The 14,048-nt window shown below is 42.6% G+C and overlaps 2 protein-coding genes across 2 annotated transcripts; both read right to left on the bottom strand.

Moving 5' to 3' along the window:
• Nucleotides 1–2,430: 2,430 nt before the first annotated feature.
• LOC118077702 (olfactory receptor 5AP2-like) lies at nucleotides 2,431–3,372 on the bottom strand. Its single transcript, XM_035101413.3, has one exon. It carries the CDS (start codon nucleotides 3,370–3,372, stop codon nucleotides 2,431–2,433), a length of 942 nt encoding a protein of 313 aa, XP_034957304.3.
• Nucleotides 3,373–6,315: 2,943 nt separating this feature from the next.
• Nucleotides 6,316–13,405, bottom strand: LOC148683915 (vomeronasal type-2 receptor 26-like). Its single transcript, XM_088654656.1, has 5 exons — nucleotides 13,067–13,405; nucleotides 10,893–11,717; nucleotides 8,714–8,941; nucleotides 8,276–8,402; nucleotides 6,316–7,217 (listed from the first exon to the last, which is right to left on the bottom strand). Exons 1-5 carry the CDS (start codon nucleotides 13,403–13,405, stop codon nucleotides 6,316–6,318), a joined length of 2,421 nt encoding a protein of 806 aa, XP_088510782.1.
• Between the last annotated feature and the right edge of the window lie 643 nt (nucleotides 13,406–14,048).

Here is a 14,048-nt window from a genome sequence, read left to right as displayed (position 1 = left end):
CCACCCTCCCCCACCCCTCTGCCAACCGCCGCTCCCGGCCGGACAAGCGCCTCACTGCGCGAGGAGGAGGCTGCTTCCTTAGCCGCCGCCACAGAAAGAGGCTGAATCACGGCCTTCTACTGGGCACCCGCTGCCCTGCTGGCCTCAGCGGAGCGCCCCAACGAAGCGGCGGCCATGGGAGGGGCCAGCTGGCCCCCCACGCGCCACCGCTGCAGAAAGAGGCCAAATCACAGCCTTCTCCTGGGCGCCCGCTGCCCTGCTGTGCTCAGCGGAGTGCCCGACGAAGTGGCGGCTGTGGGAGGGGCCAGCTGCCCCCCATGTGCCGCTGCCGCAGAAAGAGGCCGAATAGCGCTGTCAGGCGGGGGGAGGGAGAAGCGGAGGATCGGATCGGTCCTCCGCTTCTCCCTCCCCCCACTCGACAGAGCCGGCAACCCCGGTATCTGTGCTTTCTGTCGGCGGTTGGGGGGGGGAGAGGATCCTCTCCCCTCACCGCAGACAGAAAGGACAGATCCCAGGATGTCTCCTTCCTGTCGGTGGCTGGGGGAGAGGAACGAAGAAGGAGAAAGCAGCCCTTTCTTCTCCTTCGTTCCAGCCCCCCTGCCGCAGACAGCAAGGACAGGTCCCGGGGTTTGGAGAAGCGCTGCTCAAGCGCTTCTCCGAACCCCGGGATGTCTCCTTCCTGTCGGCGGCTGGGGGAGAGGAAGGAAGGAGGAGAAATGGCTGCTTTCTCCTCCTTTGTTCCTGTCTCCCTGCCGCCGACAGGAAGGACAGGTCCCGGGGTTCTAGCGCCCGTTTACTTAACGGGCTGAATTACACTAGTGTCCTATATCTTGCTTGTAAGGCTCATTCTTGTAAGGCTATGTTTCTTTTATTTTACGAGAAATCAGAGTACAGTTTACACTTTTGAATTTAGTGGATTTATTAGCCACCCTTCACCATAAGATCCCAGGGTAAGTTTACAACCATATAATAATAAACTTATTAAAATAAATTTAAAAGTTTATATTCAGATCTTAAATATTAAAATAAATTAATTTAATACTGCATAAAGCAAGTCAGTGTAATGAAGCTGGCATAAAGTTACACCTGAGCCAAACCCCTTTCGGCATCAGGGATGTTGTCACTGCTGCTCTGCCAAAGGCTGGCAAGAGGGGAAAACAACCTTTTCAAATAGTGTCCTATGCCAGCTTGTCAGGTCATGTGACTGAGCTGCATGGGCTTAGAAAACAGGCCCCAACCCTTTGGTTCCACACCAGGAAATGGCAACTGAAGAATAATTTAGCAGTGTCTATTATTCTGGATAGTATTTCAGTGGTTAACACTAAGAGAGGTGATACAGCTGCTGGGATGAAAACTTGCAAAAGGCATTTGGATTTTAAAATTACCAAGTAGAAGTTAGAGATTGGTATTCAACTAGATTTTATTCAGAGTTGACCTATTGAAATTCATGCTTCCAACTTAGTTGTGTTCATTAACATCAGTGAGTCTACACTGAATAAAGTTGAATACAGTACATTGTTAAAAAGAAGTCAACCTACTATATATATATATATATATATATATATATATATATATATATATATATAAAATCTCAGCAGTTTTTGTAAACCCCTTAGAGGTATTAGGTAGTATACAAATTCTGCTAAATAACACATAAATAAAAGGGGGGGGGAAGGCATTTGGATTTGAAAGCAAGCATTCTCACCATGCTTGGATGAGAGAGTTGTTTAAATTAAAGCTTGAATCTAAGCATGTTTTTGTTGTGGAAAGTCCACTTGATTTCCCATTATATTATGAGAACATATCAAAAAGAAAAGCTGGCAGAATATTACAGGAATGCTCTAGGGAGCTCTTCAGGGGCCCTTTACAAAGACATTTGGAATTTTTGGAGGAGCATGCAAGTTATATTGATTTCAAAGGGGAAAAGTTAAGCAAGAGATCTGAGTTTCCTATTCACAGCCGTGGGGTGTTAAAGTAGCTAACTTTGGCTGCGCCATACCCATTCACATCTGCTTAAAATGGATAACTATCTTTTTAAAAAATCCTTATGGCATCATTCATCTTTCCATATTCTCTTTCTCTCTTGTTCATCCTTGATGTAAGTTGCATGGGTGCACATACCTGTCTACACACTAGCCATTATTCACAAAGGGAGGCTAGTGTGCATTTCGTATGGAATGAGCCAAGAGCAAAATAGACTTTCACATTTTTAATTGGCTTCTCTGCTTTAGTCACTGACAACAATAGATATGAACACTGTAAATATTGCTTAATATTTTAATGTGCCCGGTCATTGGCATTCCAAGCAAAACAGAGCTTCTCATTTGTTTATTTTTTTCATGAAGTGTAAGGAAGGCCTATCTAAAGAGGGGGGAAAAGCATGGGAAACTGACAGTCATGTGGGTTCTGAAAATTCAGCGCCTTCTTCTATCAAGTCCTTTGCATGACTTTTCGGAATGCCCCTTGCACATTCTTGTTTCTCAAGCTGTAGATGATTGGATTAAGCATTGGTGTGAGGATCCCATAGAGCACAGGCAATGCCCGGTCCTGCTCCTGGGAGTAAGTGGAGTTGGGACGTATGTATGTGAAGATGATGGTACCAAAATAAATGCTGACTACAGTCAGGTGTGAAGCACAGGTGGAAAATGTCTTGAGCCGCCCTTCTTTGGTGCGGATCCTTAGGATCGTCAAGACTATGTAGACATAAGACACCAGAGTAACCAGGAAGGAACCCATGATCACACCTCCACCCACCACAAAAGTAGCAATCTGATTGACCTGAGTGTCAGAACAGGAGAGCTGGAATAGGGGTGGGATGTCACAGAAAAAGTGCTGGATGACATTGTCCCGACAGAAGGACAAATGGGACATCAGGCCCGAGTGCACACCTGAGTTAGACAAGCCAAGGATCCAAGCAGCTGCTGCGAGCCAGGCACACACTTTTGGGCTCATGAGCACACTATAGTGCAGTGGGTGGCAAATGGCTGCGTAGCGGTCATATGCCATGACACCCAGCAGAAGGCACTCGATGCCACCAAAGGAGATGAAGAAGTACATCTGAGAGAAGCAGCCAGCTAGGGAAATACTCTTGTCCTTAGAGAGGTAATTCATCAGCATCTTAGGGACTGTGGAGGTTGTGTACCCAATGTCCACTACAGAAAGATTGGCCAGAAAGAAATACATGGGGTTGTGAAGTCTGTTGTCCAAACTGATTATGAGAAAAATTAAAATGTTTCCAATAAGAGCCACCAGATAAATTACAAGAAAGAAGCCAAAGAGAATGATCTGGGCCTCAGGGTTGTTAGAGAGTCCTAGGAGGATAAATTCTGTGACGGTTGTTTCATTCAGAAGCATCTGTGGTGGCAGTGTCATCTGTGAAGAAACATGGATGTAACATTTTTCAGCTATTTTGTTTTTCCTTCCAAATTTGAGATCTGAAATGTAGGGCTTAGCCACACAATTACATGTACTTTCAGTGCACTACAGCTCTGATTAGCTAATACACAGGAGCCCTGAGGCTGATTTCAATTCTCTTTTACCTTTCTCAACTCTGCCGCATCTCCCCATCCTAAACTCTTAGCTCTTTTATTTCTTTAGTGTTCCATGAATAAATGGAACACTTCCTTCCAGAAGCCTCAAATAAATCTCAGTAGCATAGGAATATCTGATCCAGTCTGAGGGGTTGTGGAAGGAAGGGGCTATATTTCTTCTTGGGAAATTAAAGGGCATTTAAGGAGTAGAAGTTCAGAAGGGGGACAAGAACAGTCATGGATGGAAGATTTTGCCTCAAATCTCCCCGAAGACATACAGTATTTCTTAATGAAAAAATTTATGAGAACAATAATCTTTTTCGTTTTATCTTCCAAAAACGTATTTTGGAAAGTGTTCTTTGAATGATCTCCCACTTTCTGCAATTGCTCCCATCCCACCACACCTGACATGCAACCTGTTGCATCCCCTAGAAGGCTTCATTGCAGAAATTCTCTAAATATATTTCTGCACCACTTTTTGTGGCATGCACTATCCTTTTATCCAACGGCAGTAGCATAATATTCTGTTGCAACATGGCCTCTTATCCTGCTTTCCCGAGCAGCTTGACTTTTCAAGGATGACTTCATTATGCAGTCTGTTTCCTCTGATTAAAAAATGAAGCATTGTGAAGTTTGCTGCTAAGGCTACTGCAAGTTTGTCAAAAGCAAATTAACTGCAGCTTTCTCTGAATACCCAAGTTAACAAACAAAAAAAGGAAGAAAAAGGAAGAAGACCTTTCATTTCGGTGTCTATCTGTATGCTGCTATCTAATTTCTTGCAATATGTCTTCTAATCCATTTGCATGATCCACAGCTCAGTTAAATTCAAATGCTTGAATTTAGAACAGGGATGGGGAACCTGTGACCCTGCAAATGTTATTGGACTCCAACTCACATCAGCCTCAGTTATGATGGTCAAAGCTCAGGAATGATGAAAGTTGTAGTTCAGCAACATCTGCAGTGTCACAGCTCTCCCTTCTGCTGATAGAAAACAATTTGGGGTGACATTGTAAAGTGGTATAACCTTTTGTGTGAAAGACCAATATGCAGCAGTAATTAATCCTTTTTTCTTCTTCACAAAAATGGATCATAGGCAAGCATTCCAAAGTCTCCTTGGATTATGAAAGCAGCAAGATGAAAAGTTGAGTTAGTTGTGCTTTCGTTCAACATTAAGTCTCCTACTGTTCCCAGCCAGCCAGATACTCATACAGGATGTGATACAGCTGGTGCTCTATGCTACCAGCATTTGTTATTAAGCAGTATACTGCCCATACACCTGGAGGTTCAATTGTTCTGTTTCTAGTGTTTAAACTTTGACTTATTTTTTTAACAATGCACACACATGAATGTGCATGCACGCGCACACGCACACGCACACACACACACACACACACACACACACTGTTTAATTGTAAATAAAACCTCTAAGCATGTGCAAAGAATAATAAAAAATACATTGGAACTGTCAGTAAAAGCTGAAGCTTTAAAACAAGGTTTTTTGTTTTTTAAAAAAATCGAAATATGGCAAGTCAGTGCTTGATGGTGGAATCATTTAGAGAAAAATGCATTTCTGAAGTAAACATTTCGCTTGGACTGAGGAGAAGCCAAATTCAGTCTTGAGCTTAAAGACTCACACAGTGGCTATGGGGGAAACTCATTATCTGTCAACCTCAGATGCCTCATCTTTAAAACTGGAATGTGAATCAATTGTGTCTTTTTGACAATTGAGAAATGTATGAAATAATATTATCTGCTAGAGAAAATGAATCAAGCTTTTTATCTACCATGCATTCATTGTAATCTTACTGTTCAGTGCTGTTTATTTTATTCCACTGCAGACTGTAATCCGTTCTGAATCCCCATCCTGGAAATGATCTTGATACAGAAGAATATTGTTAAATTGCTCACAAGGCTGCTCTGCTTCTGCCTCCTTCAGGTCTCAGTCCCCAATCATTTGTACACCAGGCTAGGTAAATATTCCAGCAAAGCATGCCCAAGGGAAATTGTGTGCAACAAAGATAGCTTAATTCTAATAGTCAGGAGCACACATTACTTCTGAGAATTTGAACTGGAAATACTATCTTAAAATACAGTAGTAGATGGGCAACTTCTGAAGTAAAACACACCTGCAACTATATGCTCTGATCTATTGCAGGAAACAGGGTGACACAGGTCATTTGGGAATAGGCCATAAGAGTTGCTAGAATCAGAAATAACATATCAGTGATCTCCATATAACTTTTGTGGTAAGTCTTTGTGGCAACAAATACACACCCTGGTTTTGGGACAAAATCAGTACACATCTCTTTAAAGTTCCTGCTAGTTAACAATAGGAGAATTGCATCCCTCTAGGGCAGGGGTGGACAACCTCTGCCCTTCAGATGTTATTGGACATGATATCTCATCAGCCCCACCCAGAATGGCCAGTTGTTACTGGTAGGTTAGGGTTAATGGAAACTGTAGTCCAGAAACATCAGGAGGGGCATAGGATCCCATCCACTGTTTTAGGGTGGGGGGTAGGAATCTAAGGGACTGCACTGATTGGACTTTGGAGGGACTTCTTGATTTCTTTGCACCTTTCATATATAGTTCATATATTATATTTATTAAGCCTATGATGGCTCCTAATCTGCCTTATCCCGTAATAGTAGGCGTATAGCAACAGCATTTTAAGCCAACCACTGAAGCCCTTTGTATTGCTGACCTGTTTCTAGTGCTTGTGAAAGGAATCCCAATGACTCCACAAAATTTCAGCCTATGAAGGAACGTGTGGCCATCAAATGACTTAGTTATTTCTCCTTGTTAAGTGCTCCTTGCTGTTCAACTCAGGCCTTAGAGCAATTATATAACATTTGGGGAAGAAGATACATCCCAACAATCCAACACTTGAGGCCAAGATGGAGAAGATCTCAACCACCACCATGTATTTTCCCTTTGTGCTCAGGTAAGTTGGAACAAAGGAGACCCAGACACTGCAAAACACCAACATGCTGAAAGTGATGAACTTGGCCTCATTAAAAGTGCTGGGCAATGTCCTAGCAAAGAAAGCCACAATGAAGCTGACAAGAGCCAGGAATCCCATGTATCCCAGAACACCGTAAAACATAGAGGCAGACCCTTCGTTACATTCAATCACAATTTCTTTAGACAAAGAATCCATGTCCAAATCTGGGAAAGGAGGAGCAGTACAGAGCCATGCAGTACAAATAGCTCCTTGCATGAGAGAACAGGAGAGAACAATTGCAGTTGCCAGTTTTTCCCCCACCCAGTTCCTTACTCTGGATCCTGGCCTTGTAGCCATGAATGCCAAAACCACAGTGGTTGTTTTTGCCAAGACAGAAGAAACAGCCACAGAGAAGATGATGCCAAAGGTTGTTTGTCGTAGCAGGCAGGTTGCTCTCTGAGGCCTCCCAATGAACAGCAATGAACAGAGGAAGCAGAGCAGGAGAGCGACCAGCAGAGTGTAGGTGAGACTTCGATTGTTGGCTTTCACAATGGGGGTGTTTTTGTATTTCATGAATATCCTGAGTACCAAAGCTGTGATCACAGAAAACGAAAGAGCCAAGAAAGCTAAAGTGATGCTCAATGCTTCCTCATAAGCCAGAAAGTTCAAAATCTTGGGAAGGCATCCATCTTGGTGTTTATTTGGATACTGATCTGCTGGGCATCTGATGCACTTGTCCATGTCTGAAAAAGGAAATGATGATACCTCCCTCTCCCAAACAAGTGAGGGACTATCTACAGTCTATCATCCATCTATCTATCATCTATTTGTCATCTCTCTCTCTCTCTCTCTCTCTCTCTCTCTCTCTCTCTCTCTCTCTCTCTCTCTCTCTCTCATATATCTATCTATACTTCCATCCTATTTAATTCGACTTAGAATTTTTCCCTTGAGTTCAATGGCATGTATTTCTCAGTAAGTAGTTTTTGGATTGCTGCCTATAGCATGTAGGAGAAACGGCAGTCTGAGGGAGCTATCGGGTGCAATGGCTCAATATTCACCCCTGTTGCTTCAATCGCTACAGTTTGCACACATAATCAGTTTCTTGTTTGAGGAGTTATACATCAATGGAGATGTTTAATGTTGAAAAGCTTGCTATGTCCAGACCAGGGTTTCCCAACCACTGCTCCAGCTAGCTCCGGTTGATGGGAATTGTAGTCCACTGCGGGAGGCAGTGGAAGACAGGAGTGCCTGGCGTGCTATGGTCCATGGGGTCATGAAGAGTCGGACACGACTAAACGACTAAACAACAAGCAGTCCAAAAATTGCTGGAAACCCAAGTTTGAGAAACCCTGGACTAGATTATGGTTTGATGATTAGCTTCACACTAGGTATGCTCACTGGTAGAACTTTATTCTTGTCACGCAGAAGGACACAGGTTCAATGTTTGGTTTATCCTGCATTGGTTTATCCTGCATTAGTTTATCTTGCAATTTAGATTGCAATTCTTTGCATGTCTACTCAGAAATAATTCTCTTTCAATTACTTCTGTGTGGGAGCCCACACCTGCCAGAATTAATAATATTTCCCATTAGAGGACATATAAGGTGACCTAATGCAAGGGCATATAGGTGCTGCTTGCTATCCTGAAAGCACAATAAATAAATGTTAACTCCTCTTGGTTTTTTTTTTTTACAAAGAATCTCTGAAATAATTTAGATTGCTTTGGAAGTGATGATGCAGTCTGAACCATGCCTACTTTATGTGTTAATGTTTTAACATGAACATGTGCCATGTCACCTACCCAAGGCCACAGAAATCATCTCTTCTGGACATGGATCGCAATCATAGCAACAGAATGGTTCCCCATCTTTCTTTTTCCTAATAGAACCTGGGCTGCATTTGTCATTGCACACTGAAGAGGGTGACATCTATTCATAAACACAAGGGAGTAAAAGTTGAATACATGTTGTTCCCAAGGGATGATTCAGATTTAACTAATGACATCACAGATATGGGAAAGAGCACTTTGCATGCAGGACAGGTTCATAATGTCTGGGAAATGACTTCTCTGATTTACATGGCTCAGAGAGGAGGCCTTCATAGCCCTGATATCAATCCCACTCATGTCTTTTATAGGCCATCAAAATATAATATTCAAATAATAATAATAATAGAAACTTCTCAGATGTACATGAATGGTTAACGGGTTATCCACTGATAACCATTAATCAGAGCATACCTGCTTAAACTTGCTGTGCCAAGTGATGATCTCCTCACTAATCATGAACTCTCTGCCTGAAAAAGCCCATGGATCCATCCTTCCCACTTTCACCCTTGAAAAAGATTTGTTAGGGAAAGTAACCCAATTTATAATATCAAATCCACTTTCTAGTTCACCTTTCGCATCCAAAGACAATTGGTCCCCAGCACTGTTGTTAAATGAGATTCTCTTCAGGAAGGGATGAATCTACAGTTGCAGAGACAAAAACACCTTTTTACTAAATTATAGGAGGTAGAGCAGTATATCATTTAACAAATCTCACTCTTGTCTTTTTTTAGTAATAGATTAGAAATGAGTGTGAGAGAGGGCAGGGATGTGGTTGCTGGTTCCACCACCTCTGTGATTTATAACCAGAGTGCTTTTACCTCTGCCGGATTTACAAACCTATGAGATTAGCATTCTAAATTGCATAGTAACCTCAAGGTCTGACAGTGATGAGCATGGTGTTGAAACAAACATAAAACAACTGATAAAGCATACTTAACATGGAAGTCAATTTGAAACAAAAATAGACAGAAAACAGCAGGACTCTCAAAAGCAATAAGTCACCCCAAATGCCATCAGAAGCATCATCATTTTAAATTGTCAACTGAACCATGGAAGTGAGAGAGGTAGAAGAGAGTTCCATAGTCTAGGTGTGTTCTATGAAGTCACCCAGAGGACTTCATATGGTGATGGCTAACATACAGCAGCTGTTGGAGCTTGGTTCGGAGGCATGGCAGTTTGGGGACACACAGAGGAGGGACTCCATTGTTGACATGCATGAACAAATAAGTTTGTATTGTAGAAGGGAGTCTTTGAGATATCATGGTTCTGGACTATAGGGTGGCCAGGAAATTTTGACACATGAGGCATACCCCAAATAGGGCACCTCCCCACTTGAGAAGAGGAGGATGATGGACGATCTATGTTAGGAGCAAGGGTGAAGATAGACAGATCTACATCAGGATCCGCTACACTGGGTGGACCCTTCCTCCTGATGTGGTCGCCTCACCTTACCTCATGTGCAGGCTGGCCATAGAAATGTTTTCAAGTAAAAAGGCAGCTTTTTGATTAGAAGCAGAAACTCAAGATATTAAAGTGAGTCCGTCATTAATCACTTTTGAGCACTCTTATGTTCAATTGATGTGCAATTGCTGATGCGTGGATCATTTTTGGACCCAGAAGAAGGTGGAAGAGGAGCAGAAAGGGGCGAAATGGGGATGAACTGGGATGTGGCAGAATGACGCATGGTGCACTTCTTTGCACTCCGTGGATGTATGCGGGGCCAGGAACTGAGCTTATAATACAGGTAATGACCATTGTGTGGCAATGTCCCTCTCTCCCCAGAAATAATGAACAAGACACAGTGAAATGAGTTTAAGTGGGTTAAAAGGCCACAACTTTATTGGTTGCGAATGTTGAGCGGTATTGGCTTAGGCATTGGACCCTAACCGACTATATCCGACTATAACCCGTGTGTTACAGTCTGGGAGAAATTAACCACCAGAAAGGAGCCCAGTGATGTACATCTACTGGAACACCTCCTGTGGCCACCGTTGGGGGGTGCCATCAGGCCCTGACCTCCGTAGGCCCAGGACAAAGCTACCGCCCCCGGAACCCCTTTAACGGGATTAAATCTCCAATTTCGGGCAGAGGATGACGTAATTCCGATCGCTCAAGGTGCCGGCCGAAGGAGAGGCAGAGTTCCCGCCTCCAGCCTGATTTAAACGCGGGGGAAGCCCCGCCCAGCTGGCCCTATTGGTCAGCCGGGGAATGACGGAGGCGGGAACCCCGTCTCGCGAGAGGGCTAAACTCTCAGCCCCCTCGCGAGGGTCGAGACGGGCCACGCCCACAACACCACCTCCGTAAAATGCGGAAGTGGTTTTTTACATTGGTTGTCACCTGTATTATAAGCTCTAGTGAGTGCAAAGGGCTAGTCCAAGACATTTTGCTGCATGAGGCAAAGGACATCATGGCATGGCCCTATTCCACTAGTCTAGACTGGAAGTTGATGGGTGATGGGGTAGTGTCCTCTTAAGGAAGCTACCAGTGAGGGGGGTGGGGGCAGGAGAACCATGCCTATGTAGCATAATCTAGAAGGCCATCCATCTTTCTACTCATGCCCATCAATATATTTTAGTTAAAGAGGTAGTACCTGCCATGGTTGAGGGTTTGGTCTGGGCTTGGACTTCAATGAGTACATGGCGTGTAAAGCATGTGCTATGACATAAACAGCATTGTATATACTGTAGCTTTGGGGAGTCATGCTCATTTCAAAAAATGGTCCAGAAAGACTCTCCAGCTTTTCCTTCCCAGTGCAGGTCCCATCCTTCTCTCCATCCACAGGGGAATCTAAAAATACACAGTCAAAAGCTTGTTCCCAGAAATCTTGGATGAAATCATCTCCAGTGGGTGAGTGGGGATTTAAGGTCAGGAGGAATTTTTTGAATTCCCGTACCTCAGTGGAGTGAACCGCAAAAGACAAGGCTCCTTGGAAGACTTCTAAGTCCCAATTCCTATGAAACTGCAGTGCTGGGAAGTCCCACTGCGCTGTCAGAATCCAAACTCTGCCTAAAGACTCTGCTGTATCATCCGCTTGTACTAGCATGTATTTCAAACCCAATGTGGCGTGAGTTTCTGCATATACAACAAGTGCATTGACTGAGTTGTTCTTGAAAAGATGAAACATTTTCTCTGCCTTCATGTACACTTCATGCATTTCAGAGAAGTCTGTCAAGGGAGGCATCTTGTCAGTGAATGCTGTACAGATACCACTCTGTGAAAGTCTTGGCATCAAGTTTCCCACAAAATTTTCTCCTTTATCATCATCCAGTGTAATGATCCCAACCCATGTCCACTCGAAATGCAGAAGTAATTGAACGATTCCAATGTACTGATACTCTTCGTTGGGGACCACCCGGTAGATGAATGGGAACTGGATCTTAGAACTCAGAGAAGGACCAAATAAATAGTAAGAGACCTATGCAAGAGAAAATTTATTTTCAAAATGGGATAAGATTCTAACAGCGGACGTCTGCATACTGAAAAATAGTTATGTAAAAGATTTGCCTTTGAAATTTCAAGGGAGGATTATGCTTGCAGTGGTAAAGACTTGATGCTGTTATGCCAAAAAGTGGAGGAGAGAATTTCTGCTGCAGATGGCAAAGTATATGACTATGCATTTATGTCAAAAATAACTTTGAATGGTGGAGGAGAAAACCAAATATGAAACAAATTCTTAATAGGTTGGGTGCCATTTCTTGAATTTTGCCAGAAAATAGCACATGCACAACCTTTATTTGATATATTATAAACACTCCTATCAATGGATATAAGTTTTGAATATATTATTGATACGGTGTTTAATTTTGCCTTTTTCTGTCATATTGATGGTTCATTTTTTTGTATGTTGCTTGAATGCAACGAAGAACAAATGAGGAGGTTGCAGGCAGCCCAAGTGTGCTTTTAGAGATGGAGTAGTAAATATATGCTCCATTCGTCCTCTGTTCTTCTCTTTTCTCATTAATTTTGCTTTGCTTTGTATCTCTTTTGTCCACAATACATGGAGCTGTATTCATTCATTCATTCATTCATTCATTCATTCAGCCTTTACTAGCATAATACATCGAGTTATATGTTAACATGATACAATGGGCTGTAGGAGAAGGACTTGTGCATTGCTACTTATGTCCCCCAATCATTCCTTCCAAGTGCATACTACTGATTATTATTATTATTATTATTATTATTATTATTATTATTATTATTATGGAGGGTCATTGCTGAATGGTAGAACACATGTTCCAGGTTCAATTCCTGGAATCTCCAAGTAAGACTTGGAGAGCTCTTGTCTGAAGTACTGGAGAAAAACCTTTGGTCATTGTTGACAAAACTGAGTTGATAGACTGATACAGTATATAACAACTTTCTGTGTTGCTTTATGTGCCGCTTGGAACATGGGAGGATACTCCATAAGACATCTCTTCCATCTCTCCCCTTTAACATTATGCACCACACCATTTCTGCTTATACTTGAGTGCAACTTTCTGATTATAATTTATATGTTGATTAAAGAGGCAACTGCTGCAGAGGTGTCCATTATCATTACGCAAGTTAAACCCTGGAAGAGAATATGCCCTCCCCCCCCTCTCTCTTTTAAAAAGAGATTTATTAAAAAGCAGATTTGCTCTAAAATGAAGCAAGGTGTTCTATTGTCATCACATTCATGCCTTCTTTATCTTTCTCCATCACATATTCATATATGTGCATACTAGTTCTGAGAATACAAGGAAGGTTTTGAAACCCATGTGCCTCACATATACACCCTACCTGAGGAATCTTATAGGTGCCTAAGATGGTAGCCATGTAAAGTGAGGTTTCAGCATCAAGTCCTCCAATGGCAGCTATCAGATTCTTCTGTGTGTCACACTTGTAGTTGGGGACTGCCCTTTTCTGGCTAAAAAGAAGGTTCAGAGTGGTTTGAAATGTCAACTTTTCATTGAAGTAGCTGTCATAGATGTGGAATCCCAATGTAACATTTGGTAAAATCCTGGGGTCCTCATTGATCTCCTTAACTGCATACACGAAGGCCAGCACATACTGGTAGTATTTTGTCACTACACTGAAATGAGAGCGTAGGTTATAACCCATAAATTTGCTAGACCTCATGAACTACATGTCAAGTTCACATGGTTGTTACAGAGAACTCTGCAGGCATTAATGACTTGAACAGGAATCATGGTACAGTCAGACACTGCCAGACTGTCTGTTTTGACTTGTACCCAATGACCCAATTAAGGAAGTAACACAAGGTAATGGCTGTTCCATCCCTTCTCATGGTGAGAGTGATTTTCTTCAGTGAGGAGCCATTTGTATTTCTGCAATCCCCATGTAACTGAGAACAGATTTTCCTGGGGTCTGAATCACCAGTGGAGCATCCATTGACATAAAAGCCTCCCTGGTGGGGCCAGGAGAATTTGAGGGGCCTTGAGGATTGGGTTAAATGTGCAACCCCCACTGTACCTGCATTGCCACTACAAGGATGCAATGCCTGAAAAGGCCTGTTCTACACGTTATCATTATTACATCTTTAAATGCTTCAAAACCATATGGAATGTATCACATACATACACAATCCCAGGCAGTGAGGTTTCAGATCAGGGGACTGTAGATCAAGCAGGGGAGGGAAAGGAAAAATGCAAAGGAGAACAAGAGCGTGGACGTATATTTTCTATAACTCCCCTCTACACACATGAATCATGGAAAACAATTTTTTTAAAATATAAAAATCTATTTTAAAAAAACAGAGACT

This window comes from Zootoca vivipara, chromosome 12, assembly GCF_965207765.1.
Source record: "Zootoca vivipara chromosome 12, rZooViv2.hap1.1, whole genome shotgun sequence".
In the NCBI taxonomy this organism is placed as follows: Eukaryota; Metazoa; Chordata; class Lepidosauria; order Squamata; family Lacertidae; genus Zootoca; species Zootoca vivipara.
Note: the sequence above shows the minus strand (reverse complement) of the source record. Positions and strands in the feature narration are given on the sequence as shown.

What these genes read in the sequence shown, in the direction of transcription:
- LOC118077702 (XM_035101413.3), bottom strand. Translation starts at nt 3,372, where the DNA reads ATGACACTGCCACCACAGATGCTTCTGAATGAAACAACCGTCACAGAA.
- LOC148683915 (XM_088654656.1), bottom strand. Translation starts at nt 13,405, where the DNA reads ATGAGGTCTAGCAAATTTATGGGTTATAACCTACGCTCTCATTTCAGT. An exon ending in GCACCTATAAGATTCCTCAG is followed by an intron (nt 11,718 to 13,066) that starts GTAGGGTGTATA and finishes TCTCTTGCATAG; the next exon opens with GTCTCTTACTATTTATTTGG. An exon ending in CAAACCCTCAACCATGGCAG is followed by an intron (nt 8,942 to 10,892) that starts GTACTACCTCTT and finishes CTGCAACTGTAG; the next exon opens with ATTCATCCCTTCCTGAAGAG.